The sequence below is a fragment of the Bombus pascuorum genome, chromosome 1 (genome assembly GCF_905332965.1).
Source record: "Bombus pascuorum chromosome 1, iyBomPasc1.1, whole genome shotgun sequence".
Taxonomy (NCBI): Eukaryota; Metazoa; Arthropoda; class Insecta; order Hymenoptera; family Apidae; genus Bombus; species Bombus pascuorum.
This window is the reverse complement of record NC_083488.1, coordinates 15708420-15735101: the sequence shown is the minus strand read 5'-3', so window position 1 is coordinate 15735101 and position 26682 is coordinate 15708420. Positions and strand designations below refer to the sequence as shown.

At 37.0% G+C, this 26682-nt stretch overlaps 2 protein-coding genes across 4 annotated transcripts in view; one reads left to right on the top strand and one right to left on the bottom strand.

Annotated features, from left to right (window-relative positions):
• The window catches only part of LOC132906072 (uncharacterized), a 169364-nt gene extending 146327 nt beyond the window's left edge, over positions 1-23037 (top strand). For 2 of the 3 annotated variants that reach the window (XM_060957938.1, XM_060957947.1), the window contains exons 4-8: positions 18545-18760; positions 20815-20975; positions 21242-21450; positions 21869-22144; positions 22417-23037. In XM_060957938.1, the coding sequence (XP_060813921.1) occupies positions 18545-18760; positions 20815-20975; positions 21242-21450; positions 21869-22144; positions 22417-22610 (1056 nt within the window). In that variant the 3' untranslated portion in view covers positions 22611-23037. Of the gene's footprint in view, positions 1-5775; positions 6357-18544; positions 18761-20814; positions 20976-21241; positions 21451-21868; positions 22145-22416 lie in introns of those variants that run through there. The other variant, XR_009657939.1, reaches the window with a different exon arrangement.
• A 1246-nt stretch (positions 23038-24283) lies between these two features.
• Positions 24284-25950, bottom strand: LOC132906333 (transmembrane protein 234 homolog). Its single transcript, XM_060958435.1, has 4 exons — positions 25505-25950; positions 24738-24889; positions 24504-24663; positions 24284-24433 (listed from the first exon to the last, which is right to left on the bottom strand). The coding sequence occupies exons 1-4, from the start codon at positions 25518-25520 to the stop codon at positions 24351-24353; spliced, it is 411 nt and encodes a 136-aa protein (XP_060814418.1). The 5' UTR covers positions 25521-25950; the 3' UTR covers positions 24284-24350.
• Between the last annotated feature and the right edge of the window lie 732 nt (positions 25951-26682).

Sequence of the window (26682 nt, the reverse complement as noted above, 5' to 3'; positions counted from 1 at the left end):
CTGAATCAATTGATTATCACTTAAAATTACGTGACACTAGCGTGCGGATCTGGATCAGCTCATATCATATTCCGACTTGTATTCACACTTCAGTATTTAAAATATATTTTTTCTACCTTACAATTTATCCACGCGTTCCTTTGTATTCACATACATCTAATAACCTCTACAATCTGAAATTTTATAACTATATTGTATTCTATCAAAATCAAACAAGTCTCCATGAATTACGTACTTTAAAACGGTAATATACTTTTGCGTCCAATCTAAGCTCGATGATACGATACAGTGCAGTGTCAACAAGAGCTGTTCAGCAAGCAGGGACTATTATCGATTAGACGCGAATGATAATTCCCGATTACCTCCCTTTCGCTTGAGGAACGCGTACCTCGCACCTATCATCTCCATACTACGTCTTTTCTCCAACAAACGCTGTAAGTTGACGGTGCATTGTTCCCATGCTGATGCATCGTACGTTAGCCGAGTATCGATACGGGATATGCTTCGCAGCCAATTATTATTGCCATTTAGATAAGGAACGCAGTTAGTTAAGTCTGAAGATCCTCTAACGATCATCGTGCGGTGTTTGTATCTTTTTCGTAGAGAGCACCGATGCAAAGCCGGGCCCGATGATTTTTTAATCTTTTTGGGAACGTAGATGAACATATACGTGAGTTCGAGTGTTAATGTCAAACGTGAGGCGAAATGGGAAGAGTGAACGTGTCAAAATGCACGTTGAAGATTGTGAAAGATTTAGAAAGCATCGATTAAATGATATTTAGATGTTCTGTGAGATTGAAATATCAATAGATGTATAATTATGCTGGTAGGATTTCAGTTTAAAAGACGATGTGTGTATTTATTCCATAAAATTCTTTTGTGTTAGAGTAGAAAGGAACATGTAAGAAGACACATCAATTATTCAATTAAATCAAACGATTTAAACAAATTTAATGTTTTCAATATGTAGATAAAGTATTTTTTTTAATGTGAACTTGGAATACAAATGGCAAACATTCTTTCGAACATTGCTCATTGCGAACTATAGTAGCTATCCTGATCTCCAATATCGATTCGACATCAATCATATTTAAAATATAGTACGTTATAATGTATTACGTAATATAAAATTACATTGTTACATTGTAACATTGTATAAACTAAACATTTAATTGAATCGTTGCATTAACTCAACTTGCAACAAAGAATAATTCATTTAAAAAGACAGAATCGGACAAAATGTATATGCAAACGAACTTGTTAGACATCTCTTTTCCTTGTAACATATATTATCTCACATATACAAAATGTTAAATGTAATTTGTTATAAACTAATAAGTATAATTAACTGCTTCATAGATAATAACACTGATTGCAAAAAGTCAATTTGATAAATTGTAACATAACTTCAAAGATATTTTAAATATCACAATTAATACAAGACATCAAGTAATTGATATGTTTTGACAAGTGTGACAAGAACGGTTTTCATTGCCATAAAGCACATTTCTCTACCAAAGTTCATTATACGTTGATTCATTAAAAGCGCCAGGAATTGAGGAATGTAACTGTGTGAACATCCCCTACTTTATCTTGATGACCTTCGGAGAAAAATTGGAAATTTCGCGCGACACAAATTTAAAAACTTTGCATATTCATTAATTTATCTGTCGTTGTACTTTTAATCAGCCGGTCACTTAATTTCAACAAAATAACACGGCAATTTTCGATCGAATAACGATCGACTGGTTTTTCCTTTGACACGCAATCCTATTCTTCGTCAGAAAGCACGTCAACGGGAGTTGTCCGATCTCCTATTTCAGTTGGGATAACAGAGGTAATTAAATTGATTATGACACTGATATAACAAGTTATTAGTTACAGTTTATTGTAACAGCTGGTGTACAAACTAATATGAGTTGAAAGAGAATAATTGTAATTTCTAAGTTCGAGTAGAATAACGCAAGTTCGAATGGTGAGAGGTCGAAAACGGAAGAGCAACTAACTGTCTATGAAAATGATGCTGCGGAGGAAAACTTGTGATGGTTGGGTCCACGGACATCAGATGAGCTGATTCGTTAAAGACAGGGTTCCGCTATGATAGTGAGGGAAATAGGCTTCGTTGGTAATTGGTTAATTTTCGAGGTTGGTGGATGAGGAAGGGGCTAACTGTCCCTGAGAGAAAGTAGCGAATGGGAAGCATCATACGTGAGAAAACGAACTTCCCCGAATCTTCCCGTAGTAAACAATAAACTCTTAGAAAACGAATTACTAAAGAGGTGTTTATTCGATCTGAAGGACCTTAGCTGGAATTTGCTATTTATGATGGGTCCTTGAGGCTATTGAGGGTACGCCGTGAGGATATGCGGACATCTGGTTGCCAACCTGCCCGCGGTATGTGACTTGGTCTAGGTAGAGTTCGCCAAACGTAACAATTTCTTTTTCTAGTTTATAAATTTTTACAATTTGTCCAGAAGGACATTTGATAAAATATTATATCTTAGTAAATAAAAAAAAATAAAAATAAAAATATAGCATGTGGGTGGCTACCCCCAGCGGGGTACCATCTTTTTGTTTGCTAGGTTATATCCTTTATGAGATCTGTTGGGTGTTTCCTTTTTAATCTTCTTTCAATGTTTGTTGTGTTGATCGCTTCCGCTGCCAGCCGGTTCGGGTGCGTTGCTATTCTTTCTCTGTACCTTCTTGCAAATCTGCTAATCTCCTCCTTGACCGATGGTATTCCCAGGTCTTTCCGAATGTCCTCGTTTCTAACGTACCATGGGGCGTTTACTATCGTTCTAAGAATTTTAGCTTGTATTGTCTCAATTTTGCTTCTATGACTCATTGCTGCTATTTCCCATAGTGGAATTCCGTACGTCCAGATTGGTTTTATGTTTGTTTTGTATATTTTTAATTTGTTTTCTGTGCTTAATTTGTATTTTCGACTTGTTAGCCAGTGCATTTGTCTCCTTGCTGTCTGTATTTTGTCTATTATTGATTTGATATGCTGTTTCCATGTGAATTGTGTATCTATGTGGAGTCCTAGGTATTTGACTTGCCTTGTTTGTATTATTTGCGTGCCATTCAGAAAGATGTTTGGTGGTATCTGTTTTCGCAGTGTGAATGTAATGTGGTTGCATTTGTTAGGGTTAGCTTTAATTTGTTTAGCTTGTAGCCACTTTTCTATTTTTGTGATGTGTTTTTGTAGTATTGTGGCTGCTGTTACAGGGTTAGTTTTTTCTTTTTTTTTTTTATTTTATTTTGGTTATTTTACAATTTGTCCTTATGGACATTTGGTAAAGTGTTATATCTTATTGGTGAAGAAAAAAAAAAATAAAAATAAATATAGCATGTGGGTGGCTACTCCCAGCGGGGTGCCAGCTTCGTTTTTTCTAAGTTATATCTTTTATGATTTACAGGGTTAATGTGCCTGAAAACGTAACAAGGGTCATACATTGCAATACCTTTATGACATTCTTATTTATACGACAATTCGAAAGAAGCGTTTTAAAATTCGCAAGGAAATCTTCGTGAGTCATTTCAACGACATTGTAACTTACTATGACTTAGTGCAAGATATGCCATTATTCGCGAAAACGGTACACGTTCCATTTGTAGCGTCACAGACCAACTGAAGATGAGCCAGTGTTGTAAAACTAAGACCAGCTTACCTATAAGTATATTACCAGTATACCTATAAGGTATACCCTTTTATTGAATAAAAGCAAATTTGGAATATTTTGAGTTGTTCCACTATCAAAGCAAAGCAACGATTTATTCTCCTGAAAGGAAATAAAGTACATAAATTCTTTTACTCGTGGAATAGAAAAACTATTTTCCATAATATTCCATTCTCCGCTTTTCTCAATAAATCACCTCCAGCCCAATAGGAAAAAAGTAATTCCATGATCAATGATTCCGCGTTTTCAATCGCCTCACGATGATCGAGCGCGCGAGTGCTGTCCTCTATCGGTTCTGTCCCTTTGTTTTCCTCGTCCTCGAAAACTGCGAGCTCTTCCCTTGGTAGCCACTGACCGTAGCGAGAGAGAAGAGATATCGTTGTGTGTATCGTTGGTGAAGATTTACGATGCAAATGGGCCGCGTGCGAGAGCACGGCGAAGCCAGAAGTCGTCGCTTTGAATCTTAATAAGACTTCACTTTCTGGTCTCGTTGATTACGGAATTAAACAAGAGCCCTGTTGGCCGGCAAGGAGGAAAGTTTAGCGGTTTCTCACAGTTACCGAGTGAAAACCGTGATCGAAAAGCGCACGAGGCAATTCAACCGCCGCAACCCAATTCAATCTAATCGCCGACACCTTGTGGCCGATTGCACCATCGGAAACGGCGCGTCGAATGATGAGTATTCGTCACCGGTACACGGAGAGTATCTCTTGACGAATACGTGTAATAAGACGAGGAATTGTTACGCGATTTGCACGAAAGTTACGTAAGCCTTGAAATAAGTATCATTTCTCGACCTGTGCGTCTCTTTAATGGTCCCAAACGCTTCTCAATCTTGGCAGGGGAGCCTGCTAGGCGAGAAATGGGTCAGCACAATATCGTCAACGTGTAATGACGTATGGTCGAAATGTCCCATTAGCTGGGAAAACGATTTGCCATGTTCTTCTGCTAGTGATTATGATTGCAGTAGAATTGAAACTTTACTATTTGCGCTATTTGGAATTTCTTTTCTCAATCGCATGATTCTGTTCTTCTCTCTGTACTTTTCGACTCGCAAGGAATGTTTGAAGAAGGAACTGGAAAGATATGGAGATAACTATGAAATTTGGATCTATGTTTGAATAAGTACAAGTATAAGAAAATGCAGGTTTCGGCTACGCTTGCGTCGTTATATCAGATACATTATAAGGTTCAGTCGAGCTATGTATGTTTTTTCATAATTGATTCTCTAGTCGATAGGTATGTGAATTGCTGAAATTTCATATAAGTCGGTACGCGATGCACGTGTTAATTTGTGATTTATACACATCATGCTAGTTGACTCAAAATCACATATTTTTTTTTTACAAAAGAAATTTTCTTCCATATCTCGCGTCTTCCATAGCTCGCAAAAAATACAACTAGCATCTTTAATTTTTGTTCAATACATTTCAACCTTTTTTAACAAAATATTCATTATATTGCAATTGCTATAAGTATATTTGTAATTACATGTATCATAGAAGAACTGTATTTAATGAAATTATGATGTTGGCAGATGGTAATGAAGAAACCTCGATAAAGGCTATTTCTGTAGAACTCGTTTAATATTCATTTAATAGTATGTTCATATATAAACGATTGTTTATAATACCGAGTCCACTGTGCTGCGAGTCTCATCTCTGACTAATAGAATGCATTATTATCTAGAATTCGTTCTTAGAATTCGGCAAGTACCTTTTTTATTATGAGCTCCTCAGTTGTATGATTTAATTAGCCTATGGTTTTACTTATACAACCTACAGTATCCTAATATACATGACACTGGTTTAAATTAAAAATGGTAAAACAAATATATTAGATAGAATAATATATTCTCTATTGCTCGCAAAATTACTAAATGACAACAATTGATAATACTTATCAAAGTAACTTTATATTCACGACACTGAACACAAATCCTCCATCAAAAGGGATGATCAGAGGAATCGTTGCTGAGCGATGAACGACGATTCACCAGAATGAAAAATATCCCGATACAATCTCGTAGAACGACGAGCAGTGCAAGCTTAGAAAAATGTCGCATCCGTTTCATGGCACTTTTATCTTTTTCCAGTTGTCACGAACACGTGACGCTATCTCGGATCGCGAAATGGCTGTGGGGACTATGATGTATCGGCAATTCGAGGAGAGCCAAATGAACATACTCGAACGACACTCCGAATCACCCAGGCAGTATGAATGAAGCTACGCCACGGAGATATCATCTTAACGATTCGTATCCATCAGAGCCGATGCCAATTCTAGAATCCTGCTACCATCGTTGATTTCGCGACAGTGTAAAAAAATCTGCCGTTTAAAATAAGCCAATACGAACGATCCCACTAGCTGTGCGTGTTCCAATAACTATGGCTGTGGCTGTGGCTGTGGTGAAACCACTTTCTCGATCGAACGACAGCTATAGAGAGAGTCAGCCCCTGTTCCAAGAGAATCAGTCCCTGTGCTCTAAGTCAAGTGCTCGATTTGCTCGAGTTCAGCGGCCTGTAAGCATTTCAATCGACCAACAACATCTCATCCACGGAAGCTAGCCACGCATACGCGGAAAGTCAATTAAAGAAACATGCGTGAGGTTCGAAGAAGGAATGAGATGGAAGAGAGCTCCTTCGAAGGAGATGCGTTTTTATAGTATAGAAGGACGTGAGTGTTTATAGTAGTGGTCAAAAGTTTGGAACTACTTGCATGGTTGTTACAATACCAAATGTACTTCTTATTTTGTCAAGTGGGAATGAATGTCGTACTAAGTGTCATAAGTCATAAGTATCGGATTATTATCCCATAAGTAACGTTGTATTAACACACGTAACTTAAAAACATCAAAGATTCTTTAATTCCGAATGAAACATTAATCTAATTTTTGTTTCTAATCTTATCTCGGGGAACTGTATACAGTTGGTAAATATTGATGAAAACAACAGTTAATATTAATGCTTTTTATTGAGCATTTAAAATATCAATGGAGACTTATCTCTGTTTACATGAATATATTTAGTATCATTATGATATCTCCCTTTAATTTACATTGCTTAGATAAAAATATGTTTAGTATGACATTAAAACACTTAAGTCCTTAAACGCAAATTATGCACAAACTAAAATACATGTGCAAACTACAAAATTTTTTCACAACGATATATTTAGATGTACCTTATAAGTACCTTGACATGTAAATCCCACATAGACGATCACGAGGTGTACAGTGCACACAATGCAGCATCGCAAAGTCGCTGTCCCTTGCAAGCCAACTCGCGTGCACTGCTATCTCGATAATAGAATGATCTATCTGCAACGAGCGGCAACAATAAGCGAGCAAGATATTATTCCGATACACCAGGACGGACTGTATCTCAAGCACGCTGGTACTTGATCTGGGAGCAACCAGTACCTAACCCAACAAATAACAATACAGTATTGCCCTCACGTAGCATACGGGGCCTAGGATCACAGCGCCATTATGCGCCAGCAGCAACAGAGGTTCCTCATCGGATTCCTCTTCCTATGCTCTGTTACCGTACACACAACACTCTTGGACAACAACGGACAGACATGAATCATCCATCCTTCTTCCACCAATACTTACAGCTTGACCATTCTCTGGTGGCCTCCTCTTCTCCGCTGTCTCACCGGATCCAGTACGTTTTCAATACTTAATGCACCATGGATGAAGCCCCGTTCAATTACTCGCAACACGATACCATGGCTATTTATTGTGGTCTGCCGAACGGTTGGATATCTCTCTTCCTCTTTCTTCCCTGCTGCACTTCTTCCTTACTCTGAAACCGTCTTCTTGTTCTTCTTCTTCTGACCTGTTCTTGTGTCTACGCTTCTTCGATTTTCACTGTATCATTATTTTTTCGTCCTCGACGTAACTCAAACTGCATTAGGATTCTTTCATGTTTTTGAATCAATTTCAGGAAAGGAAGTTTGAGGTTCTTAAACCAAAGTTCTGTGAGGTTCTTAAACTTAAGTTTTTATAGCAGTTAACGGGTTAAAACTCTGGGAATAATACGTGACAAGGAAATTTGTTTCGTTGAATTTAGTAATATGCTTAGTTGATTGGGAAGTTATTACAATCCAACAGAAAACAATATCAAATAATTTAACAAAAAAAAGTTGAATCTTTTATCAGGAGGGACTTATTTTCCCCTTTTATAAAAAACTTTCCCTCACAGGATCAAGTAAATCTGAATGAGATGTCTTCCCATAATGCTTGCGAGTCCTCCTTTCACTGGTTCCTCTAACACAGTTGCGCCCCCTACAATTTTCAAACTTCCCCGGAAGAGGTCGCAGCACGGACGACTTTATTACTATTTTCTCGCAATGCATCGCGTTTACGAGCGATATTCTGTGAATTTCCGGATCAAAAGGGAGACTGAGTGAGAGGCAGAGAGAGAGAGAGAGAAACTTCATTGCGAAGAGATTACTGAGGGCAGATACCGAGAAAGGTTATTCGAGAGACCATCCCTTCGCAGAAGCGGGACAGCGTGCAACATGGCGAACGTAATGGACGATCGTTCACGAGCGGCTTTCACACGATAAACAATCGATACTCGACGTCCTGTTGTTAATCCAGGATTATCGTCCTCAGGCAGGGTGGAGGCTGTTATCGAGCAACCAGGAAGCAATTGGAAGCCCTTTTCACGCTGAGAGCTATTCTTGACGCGGATTGCTATCGTCTCGCGAGCTATCTTTCATTTGCCGACGAGATCGCTCTTGTATATCCCCTAGAAAGACATATGACAGCCATCATCTTTATATGAAATTCTATGAAACAGTTTGTTGTTTCGAAAACGGCTTTCATGCCTCTGGAAGCGTCTGTACTTCGAATGACCATCGACCAAGATAATAATTAGCATATAGCAGTATCGTGGGGAGAGATGGTGGATCTCAAATATGAAATCTCAACTTCGGTACTTCACGCACTCGGAAGATACAGATTCCTACAATATAAAGATCACACGAGGGTAATATATAAGTCCATTTTCGTGGATTTGATGACTTCTATGCCTCTCATTCTTATCAACCAATGCCACTCAGAAGAATATCCCTCGAACCTTTACAGTTATCCCATTGCTACTTCGATCGGAATTTTACTCCTAATGTTTGAATTATTTAAAAAATCGCAGCAATGAATAAGCGAATCTACCATTCAGTAAATAAACGATTTCGTTCTGCGTGATCGCTGAGGTGTCTCGTAGTGGCTGACGGTAACATCTATTCCGACAAGCGACCGCGACTCACGCCACTCTGTCTCAGCCGACATTGTAACGATCGCATCTAGATCCTCGACTAGGGTTACTGCTGCTCCGTGTCAGGGACATGGACGTTTCCACTCGATCGGTACGACCTCTTGAATAAACAGTAAACCGCCAATATAGTTGTTTTAAAGTGGAACCTTCCACGTATTTTTCCCTTAGATGACTTTTCTAGTAACTTTAGAAACCATAGAAGGTGGTATATTTCTTTAAAATCTAGTACTTTGAAATACGGATGTATACTACGTATTCCTATGTAGTTTCATTGACTGACAATCATTAGTATCTTTATTTTTATATTTATTTATTTGTTTAATATTTAATATGAAAGCGTAAAGTTAAATAATCCATCTTATGAATATTATAATGTTAAATAGTTCGATTTATGACTATTTCTCAATATTTTACAGACGTGAAAGAGTATAAAGACAAACATGTCTAGCTCGAAAATCAAATAAAAAGACAATTTTGGAAACATAGGATTGATTTACAGCGTATTGCATTCTAAAACTGCTCTCCTTGAAAGAATAGCTTCATTAATTATCTAATTAATTAATAACTTATAAAGGTAAAATGTTGCACATACGCAATGAACGTAAAACAATTTAACTCGACCATGAAAAACAGAATTAATTAATGTCCCGATACAGGGTCAAATGTAAATGAAAGATCGAAGAAAGCAAAGCTGTGGGGAAAATCCGAGAAGCGCAAAAGGGAAGAGATTAAAATTAGATTACCTTCTAGTAGGTAAGATCGAAATGAATGCAGATTAAAAGCGAAAGGAAGAAAACGCAATGGAGCTAGTGCGTGCCTCCCGGGGGCAGACGTCTCCTGACGTCTTTTTCAGAGGTCGAACGAGACACGACGTATCGCGGAGCGCGGCTTTACGCGTTGCTGCCTTCTTCCTCTCGTCCATTCCCCAGTTATGATTTCTCACAGTCAGTAATACGAACTGCCGCCTATTTATACACCTAACAGCCGATGTACATGCGACAGTAACAATAACAACGAAGCACGGCAAAGTAAGAAACTCTAGCGCTAGACAACATCAACTTCTAAACTGGCAGAGAGTTTAAAGCGCTCGCAAATAACAGTTTGAGGTCGGGCGAGATAGATAAAAGGTTAAAAGGTTCAACCGTGAGATCCCGAGATTCTCGAAATAGTTGTACTATTAATAAATCTTCGCACGCCTCGTGGCTTACCCCGTGCGAAAACATCTGCTTGCTTACTTTAACGGATTTGTCTAGCTGTTTCGCGATTCATGATAGTCATTCATAATGATCGATACTGTTAGAATTATTAGATTTTAAGCTTTCAAGCTTAATAATGAATATCAAGCTTTTAGTTTTTCAGGTGACAATCGTGTTATGAATTACATTTTTGTTTAGTGAACATTATCTACAGTTCACTTCTTTGCAAATACTTGAATACCGCGTCCATCAAATGACAAATACTGAATATCATGTCATCTATATCCACTTATTTAGGTCTTGAAAACTAACATGTAGAAAAATCGGATGTTATGTCAAACTGGTATAATAAATATGTCACATATGTGACATAATTCGTACACAAAACGCGAAGTAGGACGCAGAAAATTCCACCGTACAGGAAATCGTTCACCATCGCTATAAATTCTACTGATCTCGATTCACGGGATACTATATCCCGCGTTCACGATCAAAAAAAGATTGAAAGCACCGTTGTCTTCGCATCATGTGCTTGTAAGCTAGAAATAATAGTTCGTTGCTATTTTGGTGGAAACCCGTTACGAGTTTATGGTTCGAACGAGATGCTCGCGTCTCCGGTAACGTGTACAAACTGACCTAACTTCATCCAACAGCCTCAACCAGATTGGTTCAACCCACGCGTATGAAAAGCAGAAGAAGAGGAAGAAGAAGAAGAAGAAGGAAGAGGTATCAATGAGAATACCAGGCTGTGATTCCTGGAACGATCAACGACCGATAACTCTTTAGCCCCGAAGACCTAAACAATGCCGGATATTCGTATCACTTGTAGGATAGTAGATAACCTCTCTGTCCTCGTCGTGCTCCCTTTTCAGTTTCGTTTTCCCTCTTTCTCGGCAGCGCTTTCCTGTTGCCACGGGGAGTTGCCGACAAGGCGGTCGTCGATTGCAATTTGCCGATACGATTCTACCTGCCGCATTGCGCGCCGTGTTTCCTCCCTTTCTCTCTTTCTTCGCCTATTCTTCTCCTTGTCCTCTTTACATGATCCCCCTTTCCCCGTTTTATATTCTTCTCTCCCTATCTATTTATCTATATCTCCTTCTTCTTCTTTCCGTTCGAGTTCGGCTTAAAATCCGTGTGTCGAGACCAGTCGATTTGTACTAGCCTGGTACCGGGAGATACATCTTTCCCCAGGTAACTACCCATAGAGAGCATCTAAGCGGTGGATCCGAACTGACTGGCCAATATGTATCGCTGACCTGGCTCGTGTGTAAATGGCACCCTACCTGCTAGCAACGTAATATTGGCACGAATGAGACCAGATACTCACCAGATGTGAGCTTTTTCCTGACTAATTGCCGCTGTATTATCTACCTATCTGATTTGTGTGTAAAGTCTCGTTTAAATTAGTCAAGTTACCTGAATTCAAGCAACTTGAGACCACTTTACTACTCTCAACCCTGAAATATCCTTTTAAATTCCTTTTCATCCTTCTTCTCGTTGTTTACTTGTCAGGTAACTTAATGTAAGCTGTTGTAGGTCCACTTATAACCTAATGATAGCCAATGATGTTAAGTCAATAAGTTAATAAACATATTGAGGATTAATAAGTATTTGGCTCGTATATGTCATGGAGTATTCCAAGAGACTTTTCTCAACTTTACAGGACTACAATATATCAACTGTAGATTAGGATACAGCTTGTCATTGCTGGAATCATGCGGCATGACGGTTCACAATGGATCGTTTTCTTGAGCCAGCAGAGGACTCGATCAGGCATCGCTTTAACGACGCAGAGTGACGAAGGAACTTGGCTCGATGTCTTAACAATTGTACCGTTTGTGCACGCTGTTTGCTCGTGCATTGTGCATTGCACATATAATATTAAATCCGCGACACGATACGCCTGTAAGAACTTGTTTTGCAAGTTAAAAAACAGTATATATATTAAAAATAAGATTACTTTCAAGTGTTTACGTTCAAGGTGGTAAGAATACTTTAGGCTAGACATAATTAAAATGACTGATATAGTCGTTTTACTATTTCAAATAATCTATGAAGGAATCTATTCAATTCTTTGTAGTCGTAGCATATTAAAATTAATCGGACTAGTATTTAATGAAATAACTAACAACATTCTTACCGCAACAACACTGCCAACCCGAAAGGCAAAAGCCAACGTTTATTTATCATGACACGGTAGAAAATGTACTCGATATTATCTCTTTACCATCGTGAAGAAAAAAAGTGGTAGAGCTTCGACAGCTCATCCTCCTACAATAGAAGGTGATATTCGCGTTCGTAATGGGTGTGAAGACGCGGCGTGCATAAAAGAGTCCGCTATACATTTGCAACGGGTATCCAAATGAGTCGACAATCTGTACTCGACATGGCCAATATCACTTTACCTGATAACGCGTCATGTGCTATTTTGATGATGCACCACCAAAGACATGAAATAAAAAATATTGTATAAAACATTGTGGCAAACAACGAACTTAACTTTTTTGCATAAAATGGCTAACTTATACATGGTATAATATCCGATGATACATACCCGTTTCCTTAAATCAAACCCATGTCATTGCCGTTTGATTCTCATGAAAGTTTCAACTACTTCTTTTTCTTTTTATATTCTAACAAAATAACAGAAGAAGCAAACATCAATTCTCTAGGCGAGCCGCCAAGGTTCGATAGCATTGACCGTTCGCTTCCTAGGCTAGGCCAGTGTCATTTCATCAATTATAAGCGTCAATGCGCGTGCGAGCGCGCAAAGGGAGGTATGATCGCAACGCGTACATGTATGCGAAACGTGTAGATGAGAACATGCACGGGCAGGGCAGGGTGCCAACCCATCCGTGGGCGGTTCCGGCCGATTCGCTCGAATAGTCTTGAAATGATCTCGAAGAACTTAAGACTTTCCCATGGTATGTAGCGCCCCCATTGACAGGCGGGCAAGTGTATCAACGGGAGGATACACTCTCTAAGAATTGTTATTCCAAAGAAAGTAAACCGTACCACCACTATCCTGCCGTCTAGCGGCGTGGTCCTTCGGTTATTAATGGCAGCAGTGGTGGTCGCTCGTCCGTGCAACACGGGCGCAAAAGTGTGCATCCGGTTTTCTACTGGCGCGCAAAGCTCGTTCTTCTCCTCCAACCTCCTAGAAACCTCGCGCTGGCGTTGCCACCATGACGCTGCTCCGCAACGCTGAAGCGGACGACCTTGCGCTGTTCGTAAGAACAAGAACCTTACAAGCGCGCATCATGCTTCGAGGGATCGACCCGTCTGTTTTTTTTCCGCTCCTCTTTTTGTTTTTATTCCTGAGTCACGATTAATGCGTTTCAAACAGCCGACCTGTGAAATTGGGACACAGATGCACATCATGCTTGTGCGTTGATTGCACGAAAATTAAAATTCATATTCGTAAAAATATACTGTGTTGACTTTATACGAGTTCGCTGGTTTCCTAAGTGATCTTTCGAAATGAACTAAATGAACAGAATCTGAAATATCAATTTCATTCAATCCATTCTGCGACTTATATCAAGCTATACTTCCTCTTCCATATTCGAAAGTATATGGAAATATACGAAGCCAATATATCAATAGTTAAGTTATATATAGTTAAACGAAGCCAAATCATCAATAACATAAATTGCTATTTGTTCAATTAGAGTAACAATACATACATAGTTTAAACTAATAACCGTGCCAAGGAAGAATCGTAGTTTAAAGCAGCAAGTTTAGAAAACGCTAAATGTACAACAGCCATATCCTATTCTCTACCGACGAAGTATCCAAGATCGACGTTTCTTGTATCGTGTCTCGCGGCTTTTCTCTGCTTGTTCTTTCGCTTTTCTCGTTCATTTCCCTTGCTACCGCGCATTGCTCTTATTGGTCTGTTTGCGCAGGTCTGACTGGCTCCCTCTGTATCCCTTACACACGGAGTGTAACACGCGTGCGTGGCAGCTAAAGGTGCGCCACAGGGGAGACGACAGAGCCGATACCCCATTACGCGTACTTCGTTTATTTTGCGGCTTTGCACGTTACAGATCTTACTATAATATTCCTTTGTACTTACAGCGGCGAGATTCCCTCTCATTATACTTTTTCTCGCGCCAACATTATACGGTGCGCGCCCTATTTTCCTCCCCGCTCCTCAATGTTCCCCTTCGTCGTATTTCGTTTCTTCTTTTCTTGTTTCTCGCTCCAACGTCGCCTCCCTTTTCGCACTTCCCTTGCTCGCGTTCAATTCCCCTAAACTCTTCTTCACCGGTCACTCTCGACTCTCGGTTTTACACGCACGCTATAATCCCGTGGCACATCATCCGTCGATTCCAAAAAGGAAACGTCAAGAATATGAGATCCGACGCGCGGTCACCTCGATTTCAACCTGCGTACATTCTATTTAAGACGGATGCTTTTTGCGGCTCTCGAACCCAGTCGATTTATACCGGGACTACGCATCTTGATAGAGGGCAGAAAAACGAAACAAAGGAGACTATGCTCTCGTTACATAGATGGAGTTGATTGTTCTTACATGTTTCCCGCCATTTGACATACTGTCAAGGAAACAATTAAGAGAATTTATGCGATGATTTTAAATTCCATTTGTGTTGCATATTGTCGTTGATGAGAATTTAGTGGATGTTCGTGTCAATTTTACATCAGATCAAAGTATATGAAACACGATTGATCGCATAAACACCATGTAAGCTGATGACTTATGATGTTTGTACAGTTATTATGCAATTAAAAAGAAATTAAATTATTAGAAATTTGTAACACTATAAACTACTAAAACTTTGCGACATTAAATGGATTCTACAGAATATAACCATGTAACCAATTTTTTGGCTATAGGTTTTTCGGGAATGCACAAATGTAGGTTACATGGGAACCGATCGAATTCAATAGAATTCACACGTTATCAAATGTCACCGCTTTTTTTGTTTTTCGTAAGAGAAAATTACCCTACCTTAACAGATTTTTTTATCCGTCCAAAAACAAGTCGGTCGAATAAAGAAATGGAAAAATCCATAGGGTTAAAATGGGTGTCGGTTGACGTCGTAAATAGCTTCTCCTTTGGATTTATGCGTAATCTACGCTGACCCACGGCAGTCGGTTTAATGTTGCAGAGTTATGCGTCGAGAATAAACAGGCCTCGTTCGTCCACTCGCCTTTACAACGCTATTGTAACACACGTTTAAATACGCACCTACACGCATGAAGGACACAGGCATATGATTGGAAACAGAATAGAACAGCCTTACGTCGATGCATATGCATGCGGGATTGTGTCACCATATACACGCATACCTACGTATATGCGCGAAACAACCTTATATACGAACAAGAGGCTCGAGCGCGTGCGCACTAGAGGGATGTAGGACAGGTTGGGAAGCGTTGGTGCGTGCAAGTAAGCAGCACGCGCGTGCACAGGGCCGCGAGGTGGATGACGCGCTTTGCACAGGCGCAGAACCCAGACCTAGGTCAATCTTTGACGGCCCACGCCAGTCCCTGCGAGGGAGTAGCCGAGTATAACGCGTTCTGCGATGAAGCTGGAGAGAGGAAGGTCGATAAGCAGACGAAAGCAAAGAAGAATGAACGGAGCGGGAAGAAAAACGGGAGAGGAGGAAGAGCAGCGTGCGGTGCTATAAGAGTTAGCAGGACGGTGCGTGGGTCACAATGTCCGTAGGGTACAGAACCCTTGCTCTTTTCTTCTTTCTCCTTTTTCCTCCTCTTCTTCTTCTCTCATAGTCGTGGCCGTCGCCGTAACCGTCCCCGAGACTCGTCGTCGGTCGGTCGAACCGTCGCGTCGCATCGGTTGATCCATAGCACGACTCGTTATGGGAAGCACACGGAATATTGTTGCTCGTATATATGGAGAGTACGAGGGAAGTGCGCCGTACTTGTACTATGCAGATGATTCCGCGATATGGGCTATTCATTGCGAGTCATTTAAGAGTTTATGCGGTGGGTACGAGCCGCGGCCGCGTACGCGCGATATGTTATTATATTGCGTATCGAAAGGTCCGCTGCGCTGGTAACGCATGCACTGCTGGTTGATCGTAGCTTGCGGTCCTTCGCGCCGTACGCGCCGCGAACACAGCGTACGGCGCCCCCTTCTGCCTCAAATATATAACCAGTACAGACATAGTTACTAGATGACCGAGGATCTAGGAACGTGCCTAGTGCATGTTTTGTTCTTTCATATTTATTCACGTATAACAAACCATTTTTATTTCTTAACGTGCTTTTGGAAGTTTTCTTGTATCTACTACATTCACTACAATATAAATGCAAATATAAGAAACCAAAAAAATATCTAATCTAGAAATATGTTTAGTACAGATAATGGAGACATCGCTCCTCAGATACTGTGAAATCCACATTTAAAGAAAACTTAAAAAAAGAAGAGTTTCATTTTTGAATATATATTGACGAATATTTAATATCCTCGCAAAACGAATTTTGGTTCATGTAGCAATCGTCTCTTAAATTTAACTACGTAGTTAAGACAATACTGTCTAAGGATGAAATTTCTCAATCAATAAACTGATATATGCACATTTAAGGAAACTAAGGTTTCTGTCCTGTAACAAATAAGAAATTTAAATGGTGGTACAATTACATATTATAAAAATAATTGATATTTCGGTATGATAACTAGTACTTCGTGGAATAACAGTTAATTCTTCGTCTTAAAAGTCTTAAAAGATTTATCGTACTATATACAATATTAAGATCATAGTAAAAGTAATAGAGCATCAAGCTTGCGTAAACGAACCAGATTATGCAATTTTAAAGGCGGTTGAATATGATTAGTCTAAGCTAAGGATATCAGCTGGAGAATCGCAACATATTTTTCTTCGGTGAAAATTATGTTCCTATGCGAGGAGCAACATTTCCTTGGAACAGGAACAATAGATATAGCTTGGCTAGACGCTCTTATACATGCTTACCATAGTGGCTCTTTCGCAGAGTATCGATGAATAAACAGGCAGAGTTGCGATAAAACGCCCGAAGCTGTCCGTGGCCGGTGTGTTATGCATGCGAGAGAGCGAGGGTAAATGACGGAGGTGGCAGCGTTGATGATGGTGGTGATGCAAAACATGATAATAATAATGACGACGTAGACGTCGCCGAGAATGAAACGGACACGCGTCTACCCGCGTTTCTTCGAGTTATATGCATACGAACCAGATCTCAACTAACGGAATGAAACGCTGAAACTCGATGATCGGTACTCGATTATCAAATTTCTTTTTTTTCTTTACTTCTTATGAAACTACTATTTTCATTTATTTGTTATTGAGGTTAATGTGTTAGCGTAACGTTATATTTGTAATTTCTTTTTACTCAGTTTACATTATTGAATTTTTTCGAATCCACATTGCAATTGAAATGTTACATTTCCTACCTTCTTTATAATTTAGAAAATATTTTCGTTAAAATATCAAAATATTAAGGACAGGAAATAAATAATAATATGCAACATGCATTAAAATAACAAATAAGTTACAATTCAATCTAATACCAATATTATTAACTTCAAAATAACAAAATACGACATGTATATCACATTCACAGTATTCTGCTAAGGATTAAGGATTAAGGATTTGGTTAAAGGAATAATCCTTTCTTAAATTTGAATTTTTTGCTAATCCAATAATTAACATTTGATGGTACCAACCCGTTATTCTTTATCCAGATTTAAAAGTCAAATTTATTAGACAAAATGAAAATCGAAATAATGGAACCATTAAAAAAGAATTGTTTAAACTTCATGATACTATCCTTCTTTACCTGCTATGCAAGTATAGTGTTCGTTATCTTGAGTTAACTTCATTTAAGTTTAAATTCTTTAAACAAAGTGGATCGATAAATTGAAGGGGAAGAAAAATTGGGATTTCCAGCTACCAATCGTCGAATTAAGTTATATCACCCACGTGAATCACCTCCGATCGAATTATCTTCGTCATGGGTTCCATTTGCTGTGTTCTTTTCAACACAGTTGCTACTGTTGCATCAAAGATCTTATGCTTCGCATATATATGTATACTCGAAAGAGGAAATTCATTCCCTCGTTCATTTCTCGCTTCAATCGCCGAATGATTATGAATATTGTTAGAAAAAGTCCTACTTTCAGTTTATTTTACATTCTTCAACGAACAAGTTGTATTTCGTTTATATTTTCAAACGTTAATAAACTCTATACGAGGAAGTAATGTATCTATATAGATTAGAATGATCAGCTGTACAACGATTTTAATATAAATCATATTATGCACTTGACAGTATAGTAATCCTCTATATACTCTGAAAAATGTACGAATTCCTGGAGGCTGGTGCATGAAAGTATATTTTCGATATTTCTTTGCAGGAAGAGTACAGCCAACGAAGACGCTTATCCACTCCCAGCGGCAGTCCCAGCCCGCCCAGACCGACAAGGCTGTCAAGATCTACGGGTACACTCACCAGAGAAGAGGATTCCTTTTGCGAGTCAAGCAACACCCTTACCAGAGAGAATCAGGGACAAGAAGCTGAAAGAAAGGGCTGGTTCAAGTCTCTGTCAAGGAAGAACAAGTCGAACATTAAAGTAAGTTTCAGTTCTTATGAGATCACATCATATTCTAACAATTAAATCAATATCCCTAAAGAAGTTCATAAAAAGTAATGAGACATGTTATAAATCTGCCCAACGATTTATGAACGTTTCGACTTGGAAAAGATACAAATGATCAAGGAGACACGGCATAAAGTATTCCGGTTTATGACATCATTCATCCGAAACGGTTCTCCAAAGTAATCAAATTCCGCGAACGTATTCCACGAGACCCTTTCCAAAATTGGTAATAAGTGGGCGACATTATAATAGAGAATGGGATTCCGAGGTTCCCAGCTATGTTGTATGCATAATATCACGATGAACACCTCCACAGTGACGCGACACGTTTGCATCGAAAATTAAAGAGCTCTTAATCAGCTGATGATATCTTTATCCTTAAGAGGTATCTCTTCCATGCTTGTGTTACTTTGAAGATATCAAGCTGTTTATTATCGATAATGTTACGTATGAACCTGTAAAATATTTGTTCTTAATTTATCAGTATCTTGTAATTCTAATTCGTCAAACTAACTAATAAAAAAATATTCTTTCCGAAAAACTCCGATTAAAAGAAATTAGCTTCTTCAATTCTTTCAAACGCTAAATGATTAGAAACTCAATTGGTTTATTATCAGTTAAATAAAAATAAAACCATAGAGTCACAATATTCTCGTAAATTATTTATACAAATTGTTATTTACGTAGGTTTCAAGAGTTTCGAATCACAAAAACAGAACAAAAGTTTCCGGTTTCGAGATTTCCAGATATCAAATATCCCACCGCCAATTTTTTCTTCAACATCACACATCCCCCCCCCCCCCTTCAATGACAGGGATACAAACTCCTATCGAATCGACAAGAAGTCGGGCTGTTTTTTACGTTGAGAGACTCAGAAGCTAAGAGTATATGATTTTTACAAGTTGCATCTGATAACGAGCGGATGGATCGTGTGTCCGGTTATCGAGTTCGCGGCGAGCCGACTGAGCAAGTTGGTGCATTCATCAGTCGGTAAAGGTCGCTACGGAGCGGAGCCATTAGGCCGGTACAACCTCCAATTACCTGTTTGATTAAATGCTTAACTAACTCTGCGCTCTGTGGTTTAATTTAATCGTGAGATTAAGTGCCGATCAGAGGGCTGCCTAGCTTTAACCATCGTCCGCGGAATAATCTCTGTCAGGCACCGATTTCGATTCTCTCTGACCGCTTCGATAGGCCGCGCCTGGCCGTCTCTCTGCGGCTATTGCCGTTCGAGATGATTGCGTGCGCGTGAATCTTACCGTAGACGATAATCTATAGAGGATGAGTCGATGGACCAGGGAACCAGAGATCATGACTCATGAGGGTGCCACGGATGAAAACATTGAAAACAAGCGAGACGCCACTATTTTTCTCGTTCGTGTAAAGAATATATCTTTCTACTAGGCTTTATTATATTTCGTATAACGTAAAGCATATCGAATTATTCTATTCTTTGCACTCATTCTTTTTTGCTCTTCTTCGTTCGCCAACTTCGGCTTGGCATGAATTTCTTTAGTTATCGCGAAGAACTTCATATATCATCTTGAATCAATGGAATAAATCCGTGTTTTTTCCTTTTTTAATTAAATAAGGCAGTGTTTGTTTTTCTTGTTATTCGAGGTAACAAAAATACAGTGTTACAAATTGTTTTCTCAGAAACTAATAAAGATATTGATTTCATTTTTGCTCTGATTAAATGGTACAGGCGAGACTAACTTTTTAACCAATTTGACTGCCCACTTGTTTGAGGCGACTTTTGAAGGGAAAAAGGGACGCCTTCTGGATTTGTTTGAATGAAAAATTGTATTAATTTTTTATTATTGGTATAGAGTTTATCCACTCGAATAATATTTATTTGAACCATTTTTTTTTATTGTCCATAGTTACAAAATTATGGCAAGAAACTTGATCATCGTATGTCGAGTTCTATTTGACTTCCGCGTTTCTTGTTTCTTTCTTGTTGTCTGTTTCAGCGGAATAATCCTGCGACCACGTTACTGATGCTTGCATTAATTTGATTGTTTCAGACAGTGGATAAGAAGCCTAGGATACCGGAAAGCGAAATCTTAACCACCGGAACTGAGGACGAGGAAGCTTCATCCGCACCCGAACGTGTCTCTGTACAAAAAAATTTGCGTTTCTTTGGAGACACTGATCAGGAGTCTGTTTCTTCCAATAGAGATCGCAGGTGGGCTGCATCCATTTGAGCAATTACGATAATGCTTTGCTAAATGGCAAATTATCAGGGGAGACATATTTCAAAGAAATCTCGGATACCTCCGTTCTCCATTACATATATTTATTAATTTTTTTTTTTGTATTTTATATAAACTTTTTTCAAATTTTTCAAAAAGACAAATACCTATAAGTATTCGAAGTAATAAAATGTGCATAAAAAATGTACAAAATAATAAATTAATTTTTATTGCACATATAATTGTTTGCGTTTTATAGAAACAAGCGAGACGACCATGCCTGTTCAGGGCGTGATGTTACGAATTCCAGTCGCCACAATTTGGGTATTTTGTCTCCACCCCGGAAACCACCAAGGCTCGCTGAAAGCGCATTGTCTTCCGGTGAGAGTACAACAGGAGATAGCAGTCAACAAAGTCAGAACTCTCAAAGATCACAGAGATCTGTTGTATATCTTCATGCTGCTACAGGTAATTATTAACAATTGTCAAATGTGTTATAACAATTAAATATATAATACGTATTCAATGTTAAACAGTTTTAAAACTTCAATAAGGAAATGTCCAAATTTATTTTGTACCGTTAAAAAGTTCTTAAATTATTCTTCTTGAGAAAATGATAATAATGTGAAGTCTGACAATTCTTCCCTTTTTTTTTTTTTGTTATTTTATTTTTTTGTATTAAATTTGGTTTTAATGAAGTAATATTCATTGCCATATTTTCACATGTAAAATAATTACTTGAAATTTATTTTTATTTTTTATGAATTCTTACATACTTGCTAACATTATAAAAATGATTCCATTTGCCTTACTATAAAAACTATCGTAATCGATAAATTATATCTTGTATTTCGATATCTAAAACACGACTTATATTTTTGTTTAGTGGGCGAAATACCTGGTCCGAATGAGAGACGAAGAGCAGCGAGCAGGGAGGAATTAAATCGACCACTTCAATCACACACGAGAACAGTATCGAGAAGTGTCAGTGTTCTTGCACCTTGGAAGCCTAGACATTATAGAGAACCTTTCGAAATAAATTACGATCAACAACTGCATCCAAAGCCGTTAGCGACTATGAGACGTAGGCAGAGAAGTCGTGAAACGCTAAGTCGTCGTGGAAAAGATATACGACGAAGCAAAGATAATCTCTCGAAAACCGGTAAAAATTACATAAAGAATATCTACAAAATATAAAATGTGGATAGAAAATTCACAGAAATATTTTGAATTTTTGATGTAACAATTTTAACAAATGTGAATTTGAATCTAAAATAATTATGTTAAAGTAAAAATAAACTTTTATGAGGTTTTGTAAATAAATGAAAAAAGGAAAATATTTTATTTCTGGAAGACTATTCTTTTATCCACATTTCATATGTTAAGAATCATGTATCGGAGTAACGAATTAATGCACAATATTTATTACTGCAGGCACGATTAATCGTAGCACGTTGAAATCGAAAGACAAGCAGAAGGTGGATAGAACTGTTTCCACGGAATCGTTGGCCACCAAATCACGGAGCGCTAACTCAAAACCAGAATTAAGCAGGTCCACATCGGTTCCACGCGATCCGAATAAAAGTGCGGGTTGGTTTAAGCTGAAAAGTAAAAAATCCCGTGCTTGAAGGGCAGGCCATTGATTAATGCTAGTCTTGAGTTTCATAAGTATGTAATTCGTAATCGTAGGGGATTAACGATAACACATTCGTCGGTCCATCACCGTGCTCGCAGAAAACATACTTATAAACAAGTTATTCTATCACTTTATTTTGTTTCTTCTAATGTACAATGAGAAATCCGCCTTAGATCGCAAACGGTTTAATGATTAAATAAGTAATTTTTATTAACCGAATAAAAAAAATTGACAAGTTTCTGTTTGTTGTTTTAATATATAATCATTATAACTACAATTAATAATGTAAATTTAATTATGACGTTGATTTGTGAACCATATTGTGCTTAAACTACTTTTGTGAACGAATTATAGCCATATGCGGATTCGTGACAAAATGTAAAATTATCTGAATATGTACACACATTGTTAAAACACTACTTTCTAGTTGTTTCATTAACTGACACACTATCCTTTTGGATGATTGAATCTAAACTGGCAACAGAAGAGGACCAACAAAAAAAGAGCACAACTGGAAGACACATACTTATCTAAAGCATCAACTTTTATTTTAATGAGATCTTCACAACCTAATATTCCTTTCACAATACAGCCTTCTCTCTGCCAAATTTAACAAATTAAATTTGTTGCATAAGATGAGAATGCATTCAGAACCAACACTACACTACTACCTTTTTTTCTTTTGTGGTTTATGAAAACGGAAGAAATTAATTTCATTTCACCGTGAATCAGAGTGCCATTTCCGTTTTTCTAAGTATCCATACACATTATTTCAACTGAAATCAAAATTTCTGAACATACAAGGTATTTTCTTAATATATTGATTATATTTTAAGATAAGAGTGACAGCATAAAAAAATATTTCATAAATTTTATCATAACAATCACCACTTTTGAGTGTACAAGGAGATACTTAGCAGTTATATGTATAATTTCTAAATGTTTATTGTGCATAGATCAATTCAATTTCATTTACATATACTAATTGTAAATATTTGTAATAATAATCTTTATTTCTAATAATGATCTTTATATTTGCTTTATTATGTTTCCACTTAATCTTTTTCTTCGGCTATTAATTACCACATTTTATAATTTTTCAAATTAATTGTGAACATTTGATCTTAACAGTAAAACAAGACACTTTGAAAAAACTTACAGAATTTAATCTGTTTTACTGTAATATGCTATTATTTCGTACAACGATGTGAATTCGATAATATCTACAATATTCCTTCCTCTTTGGTGCTGTTTATTTGTCATGTATATATTGATGATTATAGTTCATATGTAAATATCATGAATATATAGACAATGTATCGATCCATCTATAAATTTATATTATCTATTAATATAATTATTTACTTCTTCAGAAGTGTATGAAATAAAAATGTTAAATGTCGAAGGATTAAAGTCCCAAAATGAACTATATTTCATGTGTAACACAGTTATTAATCTGAAATAAATAAATAAGCATAATACCAAATATTTTCAGTACTAAGAACAAATCAGTGTCATAAATTCCATGTATTTTATAATAACATGTAACCCGTTATTTCTGATCTATATAATCATAAAATATATGATTATATTCTCATCAACATAATTATATCAATATAATTATTGTAATATAAATATTATTTTATTTAAGACAACAAAACAAACGAATCCGTTAAAATTTTAATTGCTATTTACAACTAATAAAACATTCTAAAATGAAATACTAAAAAGGTTAAAGCTGTATAGTATTGTCTATTTTATCCCAAGAACAAAGGACTGTTCCAACCAAAATCAATATCATTCCCATGTATGTATCTGAAAATTAATATAATTCACATAAATTCCATTATAAATTTTATTAAAAAATAGCAAATTATATACCAACTTTTGTGTATCTTTTCTTCACCCAAAATCCAACCAGTTATTGCCGTTATTACAAAAGTAAGAGAATTAGTGACTGGAATGGCAAGTGATATATCTACTTTATTCAAAGTTAAAAAATATAATACAGAACCACATTGATTAATGATAAATGGTATAATGTACTATAAAAATAAGAATAATTGTTAAAATTGTACCATATCTGTATATTTCAGATAAAAGAACTTTTAAATGGAACCTTTAAATTTGTAATAAGAAAAGCAAGTTCTTTAAAAAATTGGCAAAATTTAGAAGATGATTTCACGTTTTCTAAACCTTTAGCTCCTTTTTTAATAAATGGATTGGTTACACCCCACAAAAATGCCACAAGAATGAGGAATATTATAGAATCTATAAAATAAATTCAAAAATTAACAAGTTTTAAAGTTATTACATATGTAATAGCTTGGTTAATAAAAACTCATTGCTTTAATATATGTCGGGTTAACATTATGATTAGAGTTAGAGGCTTGTAATGAATCTTATCTGGAATTAGCCATCGTTGTTATACAATCGAGGTAATGTTGATTAGCACAAGTGTGAGTATTACAGAATCGACAAGTAACCACAGTGATTAGACACTAATGAGAATAGTCTTAGGTTCGATAACGAATCCGCGGTCAACGGGATAGTAAATGTACTTTCCTCCAAAGTCTAAGTCGGACTCTTGGTTAAAATAAAACGTGACAATATTCACTAATCGTAAAGACGTTGTTTTTCTTGCTGATGAGTTCATCCCGTGACCGCGGCTACGTTCGGTGACTAGTTGTCGCCTCGAGCCCAAGCTCATTATCGCAAATCTCGGACAATTATAATTGGGTTAACTTATAAAGATTAAAGTATTGGGGATTTTCCAAAGAATTCCAAAGGGAAGGCCCGGTGTCCTTTCATCTTCGACATATATATTATGTAATTTATAATAACAATGAAACTAACATTAACCTAATAATAACAATATTCTCTTACCTAAAGACGATGACATTTTTATTATGTTTCAATATTTACTGAATATTAATTTATACATGTAAAGATGTTTATATAAAAAGTTAATGTTGTTATCGAATTTCAGAAAGGGTGACAAGTGACAATGACAGATACTTATAACCTCAAACTATGAATACAATAAAGTTTTAAGGTTTGTCAGATCAGGCGGGAAAGATCAGGTGGTAATAGAGAAAAGTAGCATAATTAGTGGATTAGTGACATCGTGTCATAACTCATTAGCTGCTACTAGTAACCATTTATATTAATTGATCTTTAAGCAGTAATAATATTTACATTCTTTAACTTAAGATAATTTCAAATACGATTCTTATAAAAATTATATTAAAAATGGTTATATTATAATTATATGTTATCATCATGATATGCGCATCGCAAGTCGCGAACACCATACTGTAATGGTTACCATTGTTTTAACAACCCACAGTCAAAGAAGAAATATCCAAGTTCAGAAACCGATATAATATAAGAGTTAACAATCGCTAAAACCCATTAGTTACCCAATTACTTGACATGACTGATCAGATCCGCAGACTAAAAAGACAATACTCTTTAGATTGAAGCATTAGATTCAACTAGAATCAAACATATTATAAACTCTCATAATCCAAGTTACAGTACCACGCCAAAATAATTTACTTATAATTCTCTATGAGAATCGATTGTAAATAGTCTACTAAATAAAAAAAAATTTGTTTTAACAAAGGGGAAACGGAAGGAAACGCCTGTAGTTAGTCCAGTTATTTCACAGTATAGGTGCTGCACCATGCGGCCAAGTACTGGTATAAATACTCAACACAACAAAGCCTAAAAAAAAAACTTAAACAGTGTATAATCTTTGAACTAATGCACTGGATTCTTGGTCTTCAAACCGTAATTACTAGACTCAAAACCGTTATATCTTGCCTCCATTTATCAAATATAGAAAACATTCGATAACTACATCAAAAGATCCTCTGAATAATTGCATGCTATTGTATTCGTTTCCAATACAAAGGGGAGGTTGTCTTAACGCATTAAAAAGCTCGACGGCCCGCCGCGACTGTGTAGCATAACATGATTCAATGTCAGATATTACTGAAACAATGTATCTAGGTATTAATTTAAACATGAAACTTATTTAATTTTTGACTTTCTTAAAA

Coding starts and splice junctions, on each gene's coding strand:
- LOC132906333 (XM_060958435.1), bottom strand. Junction 24,664..24,737: donor TTCTTATTACAAATTTAAAG/GTTCCATTTAAA, acceptor TTATTTTTATAG/TACATTATACCATTTATCAT. Junction 24,434..24,503: donor TGAAGAAAAGATACACAAAA/GTTGGTATATAA, acceptor ATTAATTTTCAG/ATACATACATGGGAATGATA.